Raw genomic sequence first — 18,722 nt, 5'->3', positions numbered from 1 at the left:
CTACTGAAGGTGGTTCGATACTCTAAAGAGATGGACACACTTTACCCCTAATGTTCCCTTTATTCTGGCTGTGTCACAAAGTTTCACACAAACTCTTTCTTTCTTAGTCAAGCACATTCATCCACAGCTGCAGCCCACACTCTAAGCCTTAGAAAGCAGTGCCATGTATCAAATGCCCATCGCCACCCACACACCCTTCCTGCAAGCCACACACAGGCAGCCCATCTCTGTTTTCTCTCCCTGTGGCAGTACCTTTGTTTTCATTTAAAATCATTTATAGAAGCCTTTAAACGCTGTACATTTAACCTATAATATGCTAGCATGTGTACAAGACTGTCAAAGGTTGGGCCAGCCTTGAAGAATGTCATCCGTCACAGTGCACACACTATCTTACACACACTCACAGCACAATGACGAGGGTTGTGCAGCTGCCTTTTAAGCACACCATCTGTGTGCTGTTTACACAAGCACACACTCACACACAACCATAGACACAAAAAAATATAAGTGAAGTTGTGTGCCAGTCCAGATAGGCAGGATCTGTTTAAACAGTGACTGTTCTGTGGGACTGTCCCGTGTTTGCATTGCCAGCTGTTAAAATGACAGATATGCCAAGCAAGTGTGTGGAAGCCGCTTGTGATCTGTGTGCCAGGTTGTAATTGTTATTAATGGCAGCAGTGTGAATCCGCCATCATGCCTACATAATCTACCACCTAGTCTGCGACCGCATTTAATCAGAAATCGGAGTAAAGTGAAAACAGCTTGAGTTTTTGTTTTTGTGCACTGCCGTGGGGCGGCTCATGAATTTTGACACAAGACGCCAAAGCTTTTTCGCAAGATTTATGGCTCAACTTTAAATTGATCCAGCAACCAATGCAGACCCTCCGTATGGACCACACCAGAGGGTGATGTGCATCACTCTATAATTGTAACCACTCATGGGGGTCGACTCAAACCACAAACCACAGCAACTGTTTTACTGAGTTGCACTGGATCTGTGTATTTCTTGCTTCTTTTCTACATTCAAGTCTTCCCCATTCAGTACAGATCATAAGAAAACCAACTTTCGTCTTCTTAGAGCAAGCAAAGAAATATTTTGTTAAAATCTCTTTCCGATCATCTTTTGATCTGTTGTAAAAGCATTTCTAGTGGTGTTTTAATTATGATACTGCCATTTTCAGGCAAAAAAAAATGTCATTTTCTAGGACATAGTTTCTGTAGAGCGGCAGAAGTTCATTAGAAATTTGCTTCAGAGTTGTGGGTGGAACTGTTGGCATGGAGTAATTTGTTTAGTTCTGACTCTGGGAATCAACAGGAGGCCGGTCCCTGAGGTCCTCAGAGTACGAGATGGTTCATATGGCACTAACATGTCAGAGATGTACTTTGGTACGCGGCCATGGAGAGACTTGTACACAAGCAGAGCTGCTTTGAAGTCTATTCTTTGAGGTACAGGGAGCCAGTGCAGAGAGAGTTTGCACATACACATTTAGCCTTTGTTAATTTAACCATGTGTTTTTGAATGTAAAATTTTCCCATTATGAGCTTTAGTTGAACCTGAAACGCTAAATTGATCAAATGTTAAATAGTGTATACTTACATGGTACTTTACTACAGAAAGCCCTTTACAGTCACGCTCACACACATTCACACATTGACCTGCTTCCGAACACTGGCGCCAATCTGTAACCACCAGGAGCAATGTGGGATTCAGTGTCTTCCTCAAGGACGCTTCGACACATGGGCGGGCAAGGCGGGAACCGAACCTGCATTCTTCCACTACAGTTTCACAGTTCCACCTCTGCAACGCATAAAATCCACTTAAAGGCCAGCAAAAAAAAAAAATCCCCAAATTTAGATTTTCTTAGTTATGATCTCATAAAAGTTTGTAAATCTTTAGAACCACAGTTATTTAAATTCTGATTTGTCTTATTTTTCTTGCTGTGAACTTGCTTCTGTTTCCTGTTGAACAGCTGAGCTCATTACTGCCGCTGAGGAACTGGGAATCTTTGTTTAGAAAGCAGTAATGAGGTTTGATGTTTTTGTATGTTTTCCTTAATGTCGGCGCTGGAGAACTGCAGATGTTTGTCATTATGTCAGAACGAAGCTGCAGACTGAGATTAGATATGAGTTTCATCTCTGTCCACAAAAGCCACATGTGGACGCAATCAACACTTTCACAGATCATTTTTACCAAACGCTCAGGCACAAGGAAAAACGCAGATACTGTAACTTAATAGCAAAATACGTACCCTGCTTTTTGATGGTGAAAGAGGAAAGCATTGGTGTTATTTTTTTTTTTTTCTATTCTTGGGGAACTGAAAGGTGCGAGAGCTAAAAATGTTTTTCTTTAGATGTAATACACTTTAAATTCTTCTTTAATGTTCAAATTGATCTCCTCTTTACCATGTTAGCTTTTAACAGAAGGCTAACGTGGAAGAGAAAAGTTGAATAATGGTTAAAAAGGAAAAGCTCCATCCAGTAACTTATTTGACCTCCATGAATGTTGGATTTGCTATGACTCTTTTTGAAGTCATTGTTCTTCCATATGTTCTGCTAAGCTTTAAACTAACCATAAAGTGTCAGTGATCAGCCCCTATTTACGTCAAAACTGTTTCATGTGTCCAGTTCCATCTGTCAGTTGCATCGGCAAGAGTCTTTAACACACTTGGAATAGATTACTTTGTGATTACACACTAAATTGAGTTTATGACTTTATGTGTAAGCCCAGTTTTTACGTTTACAGAAGAAGCGGGTATAATCTGTTGTCACTATCACATTCCTGCAGGATCCAGTCATTGAAAAATGCGTGTGCTTTAGGGCAATTGTGCAAGTCTCCCTAAAGGTGTTTGTGTGTGTCTCTTTGTGGATTCTAAAATAGTCATAAGTGACTCCAGATGTCCCCGGCACACTGGTAGGTCTCATTCAGCAGCTTTCACTCTGTTAATGCTCTCTAATATAAATCTAACTTAAGTCTAATTTGACACAAATGAGAGGAGCGAGTAGTGTTGGCTTGAGTTGGAAATTCTCAAACTAGAACACATACGCCCAACTATTCACTATTCTCATAACTAATTAACTTACACGTTGAATAAAGGTTCAGAGGGGAGTTAAATCACCAAATTCTACCAGGCCATTCCACTGACGGCCTGGGTCCTCTTACTCTTTAAGAGTGAAGAAATTCTGATAGACTGTTTTGTGTCCACAAAAAAAAGCCTCTCAACACAAACACCACTTTTCCAGGCACGGTCATCCCAGCCCCGAAAGCTGAAACTTTGCTGGAAAAAAATGTCTCGCTCATCAGCATGGAAAAGGGGAGTAACTGCATGATAACATTGTGTGACTGAGGCTGAGTCTTTTCTATCAAGCATTAGTCTAGCCAGACTGTACTTGTTTTTAGCAGCTGTAAGTCAGACAGACTTTGTAGGTGTTTAGATTAGATGTTGTGTCATAGTTTGGGTGGATTAGTCTCTGTTTTCATCAAACACATGAAGTACTTCCATTACTGCCCAAACTTACCACAAGTGTTTTCTACTGCAGGTACCGTCAAGTCAGATGGGAAGCCCATGGATAAATCTCGTTTATCAGTGAAGGCTTCAGGACTTCAACGTTCCTCCTCTGACGCTGGTAAAGAACAACGGAACAGCACTGGAGCTAGTGAGCACCGGAAACCTCCCACCGGACTAGCCAAGTCCTCCAATGGTGGAAACTTTGGCTTCAAGAGGCCCACTTCAGCTACCAGCAATGGCACAAACAACGTCACCGTGCCCACCATTACAAGCACAAGTGTCAGCTCCATACCCATTGGCTCAGCAAGTGCTGGGAAGACCCCTAAAACATCTGGCATCCCCATTAAACCAAGTGTAGGAAGTGCAGGACGTAAGACGAGTTTAGATGTTTCAAACACCGATCACACTGGGTTTCTGTCTCCAAGTGCTAGAACTTCTCTCCAATACCGCTCTCTTCCTCGGCCGGCAAAGACGAGCACCCTGACACTGACTCGGCCAAGCTCAGCTCGGCCAATCAGCACCATGGACACAAGCTCTGGCCTCATCAAACCTTCCACAGTAACACAGCAGGGCTCGAGGCTCAAGGAGCCTGCCTCAGGGCTTCCCTCTGGAACAGGGTTTAGTAAGGCAGTGGGGCGTGGCATCTCGAGTCCTAGTCCTGTTAATCAGACAGATAGAGAGAAGGAGAAAGAAAGAGCCAAAGCTAAAGCAGCTGTATCTGACTCGGAGTGTGGAAGTGGGTCTCTGAAGGGAGGTCCTGCTCAAACCCCATCAGAGAACAGTGTGAAGCTGAGCCTGAGACCTCCTGGCAGCAAGGGGATGGACGTGTCCTCACCCAGCACACACAGGTATGGAAATACATGCCCTACTTTCTACAAACACTAGCAAATTACTGCATAGCTGCTTCCTTGCACTGAGTAAATAAATCATGCATTATCTTTGTGTTATTTCAGAGTATCTGGGGTGCGCAGCTTAGTGAAGCCTCCATCCATAGCCCAGCTTGACAAGTTGAACTCTAACAACCTGGAGTCCGAGGTACAAGACGCTCTGCCTCCGAAGATCCCTCCCTACTCCAAACTTCAAGACCTCTCAAACTCAGCAGTCAGCTCTTGCCTGACCCCCAGCCCCGCCCCTTTACTTAACGTGAACTCCTCAGCCTGCTTCTCCAGCAAAAGTATAGGTCTAGGGCCAAGGCAGGCCACTTCTCTTGGGGTTGAAGAAAATGAAGAGAGAACCTCTCCACTTCTCTACCCTCGAATGTCTGGGCTGCATCGAAGTATGGAGTCTCTGCCTCTCCAGATGAGTCTGGCCCCACAGTCCCAGGAGAGAGATAAGGATAGAGGTAGGGACAATTTGGTGAGAGGTTACACCAGCTTTGAGTCCAGAGACAAAGCTTTACAGGAAGACAGAGACCCTGCTTCAAGCTGGAGCTGTGAAGGCAAAGTTTCATCGACCGTCATAGACAGGTCAGTTCAGTTCTCCTGACACATCAATCTAAATCACACTTGTATTGCTCAGTGACCCAAATGGAGCTTAAGTACACATCCAAAACAGCCGAGTAGCGCTCTCTTCTGGTTAGCCGAGGAACTGAATTATTTTTTTGCTCCACAAAATCAGGCAATACTTGTGTCACTTGCTTTGTTATACCTCATTATCCCTGCATTTTATGATAAAAGTCCAGACCAATAACATTTGTTTTAAAAAATTAAGTATTCAAGAAAAATAAAAATATTTAGGATTGTAGAGTAGTTTATTTTAGGTTTAGTAACGCCAAAGAACATTTTAATTAAAAAGTGCTTTTAAAATGTTTTTTTAAATCAAGGAAAAGCATGGCTTTCTTCAAAATCTGAACCACATCCCGATGGGTTAAAGCTAATGTTACTCAGAGCCGCTTTTTATAGGTCTGTACCAGCCTGAAGTCATAATTACCGGCTGACACCAGCGTTAGTGTGCATCTTTGTGCCTGCGGCATGTTCATGAGACTTAAATGAGTGCCTGCAGTTGTGCTTAACTAATGCCCTTGTTTCTTTTCCACAGTTCACAAAGGGACAGGAATACACTGCCAAAGAAGGGATTAAGGTATGTGGGTGTTCAGATAAAGCTACATTTTAAAAGAGGCCCACTTTGAAGCTTCTATGTTTAAGTCGACACTAAGGAAGGCAGTCAACAGAAGGAAAAGTAGGAATTTCTAGTTTTTCCCCACTGATTCTGTTAGGTTTGCCACAATAGACAGGAAATCGATGCTACGGATACTTCTCTGATTCAATTTTTTTGTTCACTTGAGATGGTTGAAAGAAACTTGTAAAAGCACTATTTTAGTTTAAGTCAGATGTAAAAAAATATTTAAAAAAAAACAGAGCACAGCGTATCGGCTTCTCTGAGACAAAAATAGATGCAACTGTGGCACAACTTTTGCTTAAATCATGTGTAGATGACACGTGGTTTTTTTTTGTGAATTTGACACTGATCACCAAACTGTTTCTGTCCCTTACCCATCAAAAATGTTTGAAATTGTTTTCCATTTGCAACCTGTTTATATTTTCAGACCAGTTAAGTAAGACTGGTAAACACTTACCTTTAATATTAATAATGCTGACTCAGTCCCCTCTGTCTGCAGTTTCAACGGCTCCTCCCTGGCTGAGGAGGAAGGGAAGGAGAAAGGAGAAAGGAGGCACTCCCATACTGTTCTCAGTATGACCGACTCACTTACTCTTCCATTACTGTCTTCCCCCACCTCCCTACCCCGCACCTCAAAGATCAGTATGGGTGTGTATCTGTGCATTCAAACAGCGAAGGATGCTCCCTATAAAGGCACTCACAACACACCATCCTTTTTCAGTTGTTTTATATATTTTGGCTGATGGCTCTCTGCTGCCCTCACAGTGTCCAGCCCTGTTGGTGGACCTCCCAGGATGACTCGGTCCAACAGTATTCCAGCACCCGACCCCACCGTGGAACTTTATGGTGCGTCACCGCTGGGCAGCTCACTGTCGCTGAGTGAACGTCCACGCAGCATGGGTATGGTTCGCTCTGGATCCTTCAGGGATAGGGAACCCAATGATGACGGTATATCTCCAGATATTAGCACTGGCGTTGTGCTCTGTGAAGTTCTGTCCCGTCTGTTCTAAAGAGATACTTATTCATTCTCATCCAACACAGACAAATCCTTAAGGAAAAATCATCAAAGATATTTAGACTTAAGCTGTTTCTTAAGTCTAAATATCTACGTCTAAATCTTAGATTATTTTGTGACAGTCTGCAAAAATGAACCCAGAGGGTCCTTATCTGTTTTCCACCTGTGTTTAAATGGCTGCCATCTGGACCTGTGTTGGTTAAAATCATTGACTGTATAAGAAAACTGGACTGAGTGACCCACTTCCCCTCACATTCCAAATGGGAAGCAAATGCTGGCTCCAAGAAGCCAACATCCTCTTGCTAATCCTATTTTTTTGTTTTTCATACATTTCATTTGTACTTTTTGTGTGTGTGTGCTACTCTTTCTGTGTTGAGCTGCCTACTGGCGACAAATGGAATTCTTTATTAAATATGTGATTTTTCCTTCCCAGTTCATGGATCCGTGCTCTCCTTGGCATCCAATGCGTCAAGTTACTCCTCGGTGAGTGTGGACAGCATGCAGATTCAGGTAGATACAATAACAATCGGCGGATCCGTGTGGTGCGTTTGTGAATTTGTGTACCGGTATACAGTGGTTCCTTCCTTGTGTTTTGCTCAGATCTTTTAATACTATCTCAGACAACCTATTGGTCTCATATCTTTTTTTCATCTCTCTTTTCCTATTCTTTCTTCATCTAATACCTTGACTTTTTTCCCCTTTTTCTTTCTAAGGCCGAGGAAAGGATTCAGGGAGAGGTAAGAATTGTCCATTCTGTGGCCCTATTTCTCTTTTTTTTCATCTGCTTTTTTCCATTCATCCATCACACTCATCTCTGTTGTCTGTCATAGAAAACGTCTGTGATTCATTTCATGAGCACCATTTATTTATATACCAGACATTTTCAACTGTGACCATTTTTTTATATTTTATGATGCAGCACTTTGGTTGTGTCTTACAGCAAATCCGAAAGTTGAGGAGAGAGTTGGAATCGTCGCAGGACAAGGTGTCGAGCCTGACCAGCCAGCTGACAGCAAATGTGTGTATCATTAGCGCTCACAAAATGATAACTGCTCTTTTCCTTTAACTGTCAGTATCTGCAAGAACATTTTGAAGAAAAAAAACGAGATCCCCAAAACTCGATGAATTTGCTTTGTTCTTTACAGCCCTTTATCGTCAACAGAAGGGTGTGAAGTTTGTAGATGACTAGCTAAAACTTAATGATGCTTCAGATTCTGCTTAGGGGCGTTTTACCACTTTATCTAAAGCCACAAAATGCTGCATTTCCCCTTTGAGGCAAATGACCATATAAGGTGTGGATTTTCCCCTTAACTTGACTCTGTGATTCATTTGACCAATACCTTCAGGTGAAAGTAAATAATACTCATGGTGGAAGCAGTACTTTATGAACAATCCATGGGTGCTTTTTTTTATTGATTTTTATTTTATTCTGTTTGTAGTATTTGGACCCAGAATAATAATGTTTTAAAGAAGTGTATGTCATGGCCTGCTGCAAAAACGTTCTTGCAATGCATGAGAGCCACTTCTTTCACTCATAGCAACAACCTCTTCCTTTAGAATGAACAGACGCTTGACGATTTGAAGTTCCTCAAGCGAGATGTCAGTCACAGATCATTTGTACAGAGTCTCGGCCACATTTTTGTTCCAGCTGGGCAAGCCTAAGCGTCTCCCCAAAGCCACCTGTAGCTATGCTGCTCACACACTTGTTTGTTCTATATGTCTCCTGTCAGTTTTATTATTGTGGTTTTATACATTTACCACAATTAACTAATTTTACTTAAAGGGTCTATACCATGTTATTCTTAAGCCTTTTATAGTAAACAATATGCATGCAGATGATAATATATTACCTTTGGCATACAAATGAAATATATTTTTTTGATGAAATATTAGTTATTGTCCTGAGTTCTTTTCCAACCCATAAGACTCAATCTCTTTTATCAATTTCAAACAATCCATCAAATTGTATTTATCTAGCACTCAAAAACAATGAAAAGCTGACCTAGATCCTTGCTACATGAACAAATAAACTAAAAATCATGAGCACAGAACACACTTTTATGATGTAAACATAAAAACTAAAAGCTAAACAAGAACAATTTAAAACAAATATATGAAAAGGATTGTTGAACTGGTTAACCTTGTTGTTTTCTTTTAGCATTTTTATATATTTATGTCTCTATGTATGAGTCTTTAGAATCAGATGTGTTTGTGTTTATGAAATTGAATGATCACTAAAAAGTTCGGTTGCAGAAAAGGATATTGGAGGATGTACTGAATTTTGTTTCTTTTTTTTATGACAGGCAAACCTCGTAGCTGCCTTTGAGCAAAGTTTGGCGCTGATGACAAGTCGACTGCAGAGTCTGTCAATGAGTCACGAACAGAAGGTGCGATCACAAGCTCACACTTAAACACAAATATATAAATCCCGCTTCCAGCTGCATTCCAACATCATGCCCGACCTAAGTGCAGCCAGCTGAGAGCCAACATAGCATAGCATGTGGTAACTTTGATCACAGCCTGCGGCAGGAGCTGATTGTATGTTAGAGGCCCAGAGAGCAGAATTATGAGGTGAGTTGGTATGAAAGGAGGACAGAAAAACTATCCAGTGTTAGTCACAGGATTTGCACTTGTACTCAAGGCAACATTCCTACAATGTTCTGTCTTTTTTGTTGTCATAGAACTGATGAGGGCCTCAGGCAGAATTTAGTGTGTGTATGATGGAGTGGTAGCACATGTGAGGAGTCTTTCTAAGTCCTTTATGCTTTGCTGCTCCCTCTGAAAGCCCTGTCTAGGCCGCTCCAGAAAAGCCTTTGTTGTGAGTGCCAGCGCACTGACCTGTAGCCTGAAGCAGACTTTAACTTTGAGGAGGTGAAACAGGGGGGCTCCATTTAAAGAAAAGTGAAATTGACTTTAGCAGATGAACAGCATCATAGAGTGACTCTGTTGTTTTGTACTCGTTGTCCTTTTGCTGACTTTTGAGGAGCAGTAGAATCCAGAAAGCACTTGAGCTCATTAAGTTGACTAAAGAATCAAGTAACAGGGTGGTTTTCTTTTACTATTTTGATCAACTAGACAAATCAATTAAATAGTCCAATATTTTCTTATGTACCACACTGCTAAACTGTTTGTCTTTTTTATTTTTTTCAACAAAATTCTGAATGTCTGACTCACTGTGGGAGTTTCTCCTCTGGCTGCCCTCTGCACACACAGTGACACTGAAGATGGGTCAGAACACCATGGAGCATGTGATGTCTGATCAAACAAACAGACAACATGCCTCTCTGTCAGCTCCTAATGGCTGCCCAGAATCTAATCAAATTCACCGAAACTTGCCTTCAGTGAATGCAGATTTTATCCTCTTTGAGCTCTGTAACCTTCTCAGAAATCTCATGTGCACGCTGTTCCATGAAGGTAGAAATCATGGCCTCTTAAGACAGTCAGAGCAGAGGCATAACATAACATATATGTATGTGTAAATATATATATATATATAAATAATCTATGATCCCCTATGTTCTATACAGATGATTTTAAATATATAATATATGTTTAAGTCATGAATACCAATTACTGGATTAGGGTTAGCAACCTGCTGTTTTTGCAGCAGGCTTATTTCTTCTCTTTTATTTTTGCCTCGACTGCAGAAAATACCTTTTTTTAGTCGTGCTGCTGATTGTAGTGATGCTCCTCTGACTCGTAAAATGATGCTGAAAGTGCTGCTGCATTGGCTGCTTTTTACAAATACAAAGTGTTCACGCAGGATTCCGAGTTGATGGAATTGCGTGAGACCATCGAGGCCATGAAAGCCAAGAACGAGGAAGCCCAGGCTGTCATTCATGGCGCCCTAAACAATCCAGAAAACATGAAAGGTCTGAACAATATCCACATATCACATTTTTCTTTCTATTTTCAAGCATCAGTTACCGACATCTAGTTTATAATCCTCTAGATCTGCGGATTCGACGACAGAACTCATGTGAGAGCATATCGAGCTTAAACAGCCTGACGAGTATGTCAAGTGTGGGAAGCTTAAAGGATCAAGATGCCAAGAAGAAGAAAAAGAAGAGCTGGGTAAGTGCAAATGGACTTTTGAAGTAATGCTTTGTCCTCACTGCCTGGTGTTTGTTTGCTTATTATCTGCCATGAAAATAGCAAAGCAGCACGGATACGCTGTGACCGGTCTTTCCCTCCTCTTTGTTGTTATTTTACTGTTTCAGGTCTTTGAGGTGAGCGCCGTCACTGTGCAGCTTCTTTCATTTTCTGTTACATGACATAATTATCATCCAGTACCGCTCCACATCCCTCCATCTCTGCTGATTGACCTCTTACTGCACTGATTGGCTGTCAGTTCTCATGCCTCATATGGCTGTTTTTGAGTTTCAGTGGCAAACAGCAGACATGGCTTTCCACAAATCAAAGATTTACGGCTTATTTTCTCTTTATATGTTATGTTTACCTGTTCTATAACCTGCATGGATGTTAACAGTTACAGGTACAACAGTTGGTTCTACATGAAATGACTGGAAATTTAAAGGAATAGTTGATCATTTTGATAAAATTGTTCAAATTTTACACAGGGGATTGTAATTATTTGTAGCTATTGTACCACTGTGATCCCACCTTCCTTTATGCATTTGAGACATTTCATTTTGGTTTCCAGTTTTAGTCAATACTCAAATACAATAAAAAAGAAAAATATTGTTTTTCCATTTTTCAAAAATGAAAAGTGATCAAAGGGAAATTTGATTATAAGATGAAACACAAATTTCTTGTTTTTTTTTAGGAAATGACTTAAATGTGTTCAAAACTCCTCAACACTTTAACATTGCAAATAGGATTATAAGTGCAAATATGTTTTAAATAAGAATAAAACATTTTATCATGCAATCATTTAAATGACATCTGGAATCCATCCAACAGGAAGTACAGATTTCTATCAAGATAAATATACATGCACATTCTTACTTATTGTAAAGAGTTTGAAAAAAGAAGTACCAAATAAAACAGGGACAAAGAATACAGTAAGATAGCATAAGGAAACACAGATCAAAAATGATTTCCCAATGATTCCCTTTGCAGAAAGTAAAATGTTATGAGTGCTGAAAACAAAATGAAGAACTATTCCTTTATTACCAAGCATGTGTTAACCTTTCTAACTTTGATTTCAACCTATACGTTGCATGGTGGTTTGAAAATGAGCATTTTATAGAATTCTTTTCTGTTTTTAATAGCTGAGGAGCTCCTTTAACAAGGCTTTCAGCATTAAGAAAGGCTCCAAAACCTACTCAGACATTGAGGAAATCACCACGCCGGACTCTTCAGCTCCCAACTCCCCAAAGATGACTCACGAAGTAGTTGAAGCAGATGAAAATGCAGCTTCATCCCTTAAAACATCAGGCTCCACTACCTCCTCAGTGTAAGTACACTGACAGGAGGAAAGAATGTTAAATGAATTCTGTCAGTGTTTATATGTAAGGATTCCACTTGGTCTTTCCAGAATCATGGAAACAGCAGATGAGGGGGACAGCGGAGACAACGCAATGTCAGAGCTACGCTCAGAGCTCCTGGAGAAAGAACGGAAACTCACAGATATCCGACTTGAGGCCTTAAGCTCCGCACATCAGCTGGAGCAGCTCCGGGAAGCCATGAACAACATGCAGGTTTGTTTTCTTGTGTTTGGTGTTCACCTTTAATTTGTTTGTTCTGTCAGGACAACTTTAGTCAAAGCTTCAATCTGCTTGAACTTTAGTCAACCGTGGAGAATCTCAAGGCAGAAAACGATAACTTGAAAACAGGAAGTCAGCTCCAGCTGCCCGGCTCTGGTCCCACCTCTTCCACCTCCCAACCTTCAGGCCTGGCCTCTCTGCTGGGGCCCTCAACAAGGCAGATGATGAGCATGTCGCTCACCAAATCCTTCAGTTTAAGTTTGAATGATTGTAAAGATCCAGGTGAGGACTAAAGCAACCTTCTTTCACGTTTCGATCACCCAGCTCTGCATTTTGTAACCATTCATTGCCTTCTGCCATCCATTAGATGGTTCTTTAGCAGATTTGCCAAGTCCGACTTCTCAGCAGGGTGGAGGGCAGAGGGCAAAAGTTCTGGTCTGTGTTGGAGATCAAATAGAGGTACGTGCCCATGAATGCTGAAATAAAAAAATATAAAATCATAAGGATTTTATGTTTATGTTAAGAGCAAATATTTGTCCTGGTAGGACAAGACTCGGCAGCTGCAGTTCTACCTGGGCTCGGTTCCGATCAGTTCCCGGACTGACTGGGCCTCTCTTGACTCCCTTATCTCAAGAACCTTCAAAGTACATCTAATCTTACCTTTTTTTTGCACAATCTAACTTTTGTCTGATTCAGTAACTCAAGTTCTGCTTTTTTTTATTTTTTTAGGATTATTTGAACCAAGTGGACCCTACAGCAAGTCTTGGTTTGACTGCTGACTCATTGCACATGTACCAGCTGGCCCATGGAGAGCACAGAGTGATAGGAGAGGAAAAACCCCAGACTACACCTTATCAGTGCCTCGGTCATACTCCCACTCAAATTCTAGTCACTTTAAAAGGTTAGTAGCACACAAACAAACCCCAGACGATGCTCAGTCTCTCACTTCTTTAAAACCTAAGCTAATATGAAGGACAACATCTGCTGAAATGCACATGATTATATAAATATGCTAATAAATGCTGAAAAAATAAACAAATCTGTTAATAAAACCAGGAATTAGTGCTTCCAATATTTTATTTTTTGGTTTTTGGGCCTTTAAAGAGTGTTGTGGAGGTTGCTGACAGTCAAAATTGCAATTAATAAAGATCAAATACCCAAGCCCGGTTGCTTTGAGAGGGTTGCGTCAGGAAGGGCATCCGGCGTAAAACATTGCCAAGTAAACCATGCGACTTGTTCGCTGTGGCGACCCCTGATGGGAAAAGCCGAAAGAGAAACAACAACAACCCAAACTAATGTTATGAGTAAAAACAGAAATTATGTGCTATGCACATGGCATTAACTTGAATTCTGGTAGCTTTCCTTTGACATTTAGTTTAGTTTATCTAAACAGAGATTGTGGATGAAAAAATGATGATGATCAAAGTTTTTGAATTAGCCTGAAAAAATGTTGAAATTAAAAAAACGAAGTACGGTAAATGTATTTATAATTTAAGTTGTGTTTGGGTTTTTTTTCCGCATTGGAATTGTGGGTAAAAAGTCATGGTGACTAAAATTACATTCCAAATTATTGTGCAAAGGATATGCTTCTATTTTTTTGTAAATAATGCAAGTGACAGCCAGCATAATGTTCCACACCCTTACTGTTAAAGTATGTAGGAAATGTTGCCAAGCAAACTTTTCAATGATAACTGTATTAAAAAAAAAAGAAAATGCCATCATTACATATTTTCAAAAAGATGTTCTTTAATTTCATTTCTTACTCTAAATTCCGTATACATTACCTTTCTCTCCATGTCTCGTCATTGTGTCCGGTGTTGTTCAGGTCTCAGAGAAAACTGTGTCGACTCTCTGGTGTTTGAGACCCTGATTCCCAAGCCCATGATGCTGCACTACGTCACCCTGCTGATGAAGCACAGGCGCCTAGTTCTGTCTGGACCCAGCGGGACTGGAAAGACATATCTGGCCCAGCATCTGGCCCACTACCTCCTGCAGCGGAGTCGGACGGACTCATCTGAGCCAAGCGGGCTGCGTCACAGCAGTACTGTCACATTCAACATGCATCGGCAGTCGCAGAAGGTAATCCACATGATTGGTGTTTTAGAGAAACTTACGATCCTCCTGTTATCCTCCAAAATGAATATTTGACTTTTGTTCATGTAGGAGTTGCAGTCGTACCTGTCAAATCTGGCAAACCAGGTCGACAGAGAGAGTGGAGCAGAGCTACCGTTGGTTGTGATCATAGATGACATAAGTGATCCAGCCACCATCACTGAGCTTGTTAACGGAGCTCTCACCTGCAAGTATCACAAATGGTGAGTCTTTGACTGTTTTCTCTCACCCAGGACTTATGCTAACATTTTTTTACGTGAATGCTAAATAGAGATTGCTCTTCCTCAGTCCTTATATCATCGGCACAACCAACCAGCCTATGAAGATGACCTCAAACCACGGACTGCACCTCAGCTTCCGGTGAGCATCAGACTTGCTGTCTCGTGTTGCTCTCCCACTGAGCTCACTCATAATTAAGCACTGAAATGTTTCTTGGAACAGGATGGTGATGTTCTCCAACAATGTGGAACCTGCAAACGGATTCCTTCTAAGATACCTGCACAGAAAAGCTGTAGAGGCCTACCAGAACGAGGAGATGAATTCAGCACAATGCCGTGCTCTCCTTCATGTTCTGGACTGGATCCCTCAGCTCTGGTACCACTTGCACGCTTTTCTGGAGAAGCACAGCACATCAGACTTCCTCATAGGTAAGAGGCAGAGAAAACGGTGGCGGCTGAATGGATGATGGTCAGTGGATGAACAAACATGTCCCCTCCCACAGGCCCCTGCTTCTTCCTGTCGTGTCCTGTTTCAGTGGCAGAGTTCAGGCAGTGGTTCATCGACCTCTGGAACCACTCCATCATACCATACCTACAGGAGGGAGCTAAAGACGGCATCAAGGTGAGCACTGAAGACCTCCAGTGTATGACAGCAGAATAAAAATAGGAAGCTCTTGAAACGAATCTCTGTCCTCTTAGGTCCGCGGTCATAAGGCGGCGTGGGAAGATCCCGTGGAGTGGGTGAGAGGGACCCTCCCCTGGCCCAATGCACAACAGGACCAGTCCAAGCTCTTTCACCTACCTCCCCCCACCACCGGTCCAATTAGTGAAGAAAAGAAGCCTCCTAAAGATACACCTCCACCCAGCACACTGGAATCAGACCCACTGGTAAATGTGATGGATTTGCAGACGCAGCATTTTTATTAATCCAATCCAATCCACTTTGTTTCTAGAGCACATTTCTCAAACAAACAGTTTCCAAAGGGCTGTACATAGACTAAAATTAGATAAAAATCTGGGGGCTCCATATTGAAAAAGTTTGATTCTAATTGTGAATTGGTTTTCATATTACTTTCTAAAGAAAAAAGTACACATCTATATATATTAACACAAGTTAACATTTTTTATTTTCAAAAAAGAAGCCATGTGTTTGTATAGACATTATGGGAATACTGATGGTTTTTTTTTTTAAATTGGAAAACTGTCCAGCTTTTCTGGTGGTATTTTTCCATTACTTTCAATGCAGCAAAAAATCTTTTTTCAACCTACAAAGTAAGCACTAATGCTAAAAGTCTCTGATTGGCTCCTAAATCCATTAACGCCTTAAACTGTCTAGCCTTTGAGCTGCTTTGCTGGAACCTACACGTTTTACGCATTGTTTTGAAACAAAAAATAAGACAGAAACGTGCAGAAACTTTTTTTTTAGTGTCTATAAAGTGTGTGACTTTCAGCATTATGAGTGTTTTGTACACATTCACCCCTTTAATATTTTAAATTTAACAAAAGTTTCCTCATAGATTTCGCGTTTGCAGTGTTGAAGCTAACTCTTGACGACAAAACATGATGGTTGAGAGTGACTCACTTCCTGTCTCCTCCTGCTCCACAGATGGCCATGTTGCTGAAGCTGCAAGAGTCGGCCAACTACATCGAGTCTCCGGAGAGAGAAAGCAGTCTGGATCCCACTCTGCAAGCTGCTCTCTGAAATGACATCCCATCAATCTTAGAAACCACAGACTCTAAAGAGTCGCAGACACGAGCACTGTCCCAGTGAGAATTAAAAAAAACTTGGCGATGAGCTCCTCAAAGTGCTCAGTGAGCACTTTGAACGTTAAATGGAAAGATGGTGATGTGGGGTTGACTTGTGCTACTGTCACCACAAAGGAAAGAAGCTGCTTTCATAGGAGGCTTTGTTGATCCCATTAGGGAAAATCAAGACTCCCTCCTTCCTCCAGATGGGCTGTTTTTGAATCAAAAGGTGCATGGTAACCCAGGTGATATGATGCAAAGTATTCTATACAATCCTGCTGCTCATGACCTGTTTGATCCCTAATATTCATCTTCCACAACTCTCACATAGACTGGTGCTCACAGTTTTTCTTTGAAGGCTCATTTTTAATTTCAGAGATTAACTCGCCTGAGTCTGACCCCCCCCCCACCCCACCCCATCCCCCCACAGACAGAGCTATTATCTAGAATGCACTTTATTTTCTACTCTTAATAATTGGGTTTCAGAGGGCTGTGTTAGTGAGCATTGAAAAGGGGAATGTCAGTGAAACCAGAATGTGCAGTTCAAGGGTGAATCCTGTAGGTGGCAGTATCCTCACACATCTGCCTCAGTGCTCCCCTGGGTTTTGAAGGTGCTTCATAGAAAATCACCCACATCCAACAACCACAGATGTGAACACAGCCTTGAATGTTTTTCTCTGTTCTGCTCAGACATGTTGTTTTTCAAAAAAAAACAAAAAAAATAAAATAAAAAAATATTGGGATGTAGCGTATGAGGAACGTGCATGGATCGATAAAAGCAAAAAAATGTCCACATCACTCGTTTACTGATCTAATGAGTAAAGGACAGATTAGATTTTAAAAACCCAACAAAGAAACACCACAACTAATCAATGTTAGCTTCTTTATGTGACCTTGCATACAGGGTATTCTGTGTTTAGATCACTTCAAAACACACAAACTTGTCATAAAAAAAGATGCAGCTTTGAAAGTCTTATTTTTAATATATTTTTGTTTTGTACTGAGTCATTGCCATCTAACTCATGCAGGAACACTTGATACACCACATGATGTGAGACTCTCTGGCACCAAGGCTTACGGTGTAAAATATTGTCCTTTTTCCTTTCTATCATGTGATAATGGTACCTTTATTACATCTGAGAAATGTACATTCTGATCCGTTTTTAGGCATAATTGAGATCCAGAGGCTTCCTTCTTCCCGTTATCGGTTCACACTAAAGAATTGTGAGAAAATTCGTAGACTGCAGCAATTTTTTTCTCACATTTTGACTGTTATTGAGGTAAAACTGCTGATAGCAGAGATTGGTGCCCTTTGACCTTGAAGTACCTTAGACTGCCATATTCTATCCCGATGTCCCTCTACGTTCCTTTGGGCGCTGAGAAGTAGAGTCAAGATGCCTAAGTCTCCCTGTGCCTGAAACTGTTTGGCCTGTCACTGCTCAAGTTTACCTTTGGAGGACTCCATTTAGAGGAACTGGACTTTCTCTTACCCTCTCCAATACCACTTTGACATCTTGATGCCCATACTTGTGTGTGTAGATTGGGGTGTTGGACCTTTAACAGGTGTATAAGCTGTTACTAAAGAAGTGTCAGATACCTTTGCAGTGAAAGTGAATGTGTGGCACGTCTGGGTCTCTAGTGTGCATTGCATCATTTTTGAAGTGTAAACTATTTGACATCATTGAGAACGTGCCTGGGACTGACAAGCAGAACTGGAGCAGGTTTTAGACTCTAATCACTGTCATATATCAAAAAGTTTCATAGGACCTACCACGCTCAAACCTTACCACGAGAAAGATTTTTTTTTAAAAACAGTTCCTCTTCTAATTGTTTTTACAAGCATACCAATGTTGTTTTCTTATGCAAATATTTGTAAAGTTTTCTTTCTCTTTTGTACATGACATTACTATTGTAAACAGTGTAAATAGTCACTGCATCTGCGACAACAATCACAAAAAGTAGATCTAACAAGGCTGGCCCCTGTATGCAGAAAATGGGCTTCCCTTTTGGTTTTACTGTCTTCCTCCAACTGGAAGAAGCATTTGGCTTAAAAGTTGGCTAAAACTGGTTGTACAGCATGTCTCTATATCCACATCAATTCCCCTATGTGTGACATAAAGCTGTGGACATAATAAAATCATGCCATTCTTTGCACGTGTGTGATTTGTTTACAATTTATTATCCACTAGATGGCACTCTATATTGTTTCTTGCAATGAGTCAGATAGTCAGTCTTTTTGTTTTTTTCTGCAAACAAGATCTTATTTTGAAGGGGAAAATGTTTCAAATAACATTTTTATGCTCTTGGGGATATTCCTATCCTTTGGAAGTGTATTTTT

General features: G+C 41.0%; 1 protein-coding gene across 14 annotated transcripts in view; it reads left to right on the top strand.

Annotated features, from left to right (window-relative positions):
* Nucleotides 1-18,538, top strand: part of LOC101155431 (neuron navigator 1) — a 78,571-nt gene extending 60,033 nt beyond the window's left edge. For 4 of the 14 annotated variants that reach the window (XM_011477135.3, XM_011477133.3, XM_011477142.2 and 1 more), the window contains 25 exons: nucleotides 3,538-4,354; nucleotides 4,460-4,972; nucleotides 5,544-5,585; nucleotides 6,124-6,272; nucleotides 6,390-6,572; nucleotides 7,073-7,149; nucleotides 7,353-7,376; nucleotides 7,580-7,657; nucleotides 8,943-9,026; nucleotides 10,403-10,511; nucleotides 10,592-10,713; nucleotides 10,860-10,868; nucleotides 11,874-12,058; nucleotides 12,140-12,302; nucleotides 12,392-12,590; nucleotides 12,676-12,767; nucleotides 12,854-12,952; nucleotides 13,038-13,209; nucleotides 14,134-14,387; nucleotides 14,472-14,623; nucleotides 14,709-14,780; nucleotides 14,862-15,067; nucleotides 15,142-15,260; nucleotides 15,338-15,526; nucleotides 16,245-18,538. In XM_011477135.3, the coding sequence (XP_011475437.1) occupies nucleotides 3,538-4,354; nucleotides 4,460-4,972; nucleotides 5,544-5,585; nucleotides 6,124-6,272; nucleotides 6,390-6,572; nucleotides 7,073-7,149; nucleotides 7,353-7,376; nucleotides 7,580-7,657; nucleotides 8,943-9,026; nucleotides 10,403-10,511; nucleotides 10,592-10,713; nucleotides 10,860-10,868; nucleotides 11,874-12,058; nucleotides 12,140-12,302; nucleotides 12,392-12,590; nucleotides 12,676-12,767; nucleotides 12,854-12,952; nucleotides 13,038-13,209; nucleotides 14,134-14,387; nucleotides 14,472-14,623; nucleotides 14,709-14,780; nucleotides 14,862-15,067; nucleotides 15,142-15,260; nucleotides 15,338-15,526; nucleotides 16,245-16,340 (4,205 nt within the window). In that variant the 3' untranslated portion in view covers nucleotides 16,341-18,538. The remainder of the gene's footprint in view (nucleotides 1-3,537; nucleotides 4,355-4,459; nucleotides 4,973-5,543; nucleotides 5,586-6,123; nucleotides 6,273-6,389; nucleotides 6,573-7,072; nucleotides 7,150-7,352; nucleotides 7,377-7,579; nucleotides 7,658-8,942; nucleotides 9,027-10,402; nucleotides 10,512-10,591; nucleotides 10,714-10,859; nucleotides 10,869-11,873; nucleotides 12,059-12,139; nucleotides 12,303-12,391; nucleotides 12,591-12,675; nucleotides 12,768-12,853; nucleotides 12,953-13,037; nucleotides 13,210-14,133; nucleotides 14,388-14,471; nucleotides 14,624-14,708; nucleotides 14,781-14,861; nucleotides 15,068-15,141; nucleotides 15,261-15,337; nucleotides 15,527-16,244) is intronic. The other 10 variants (XM_023956610.1, XM_023956609.1, XM_023956606.1 and 7 more) reach the window with 10 other exon arrangements.
* The last annotated feature ends 184 nt before the right edge of the window (nucleotides 18,539-18,722 follow it).

This window comes from Oryzias latipes, chromosome 7 (assembly GCF_002234675.1).
Source record: "Oryzias latipes chromosome 7, ASM223467v1".
In the NCBI taxonomy this organism is placed as follows: domain Eukaryota; kingdom Metazoa; phylum Chordata; class Actinopteri; order Beloniformes; family Adrianichthyidae; genus Oryzias; species Oryzias latipes.
The sequence above is the reverse complement of the archived record's forward strand: the minus strand, read 5'-3'. Positions and strand labels throughout refer to the sequence as shown.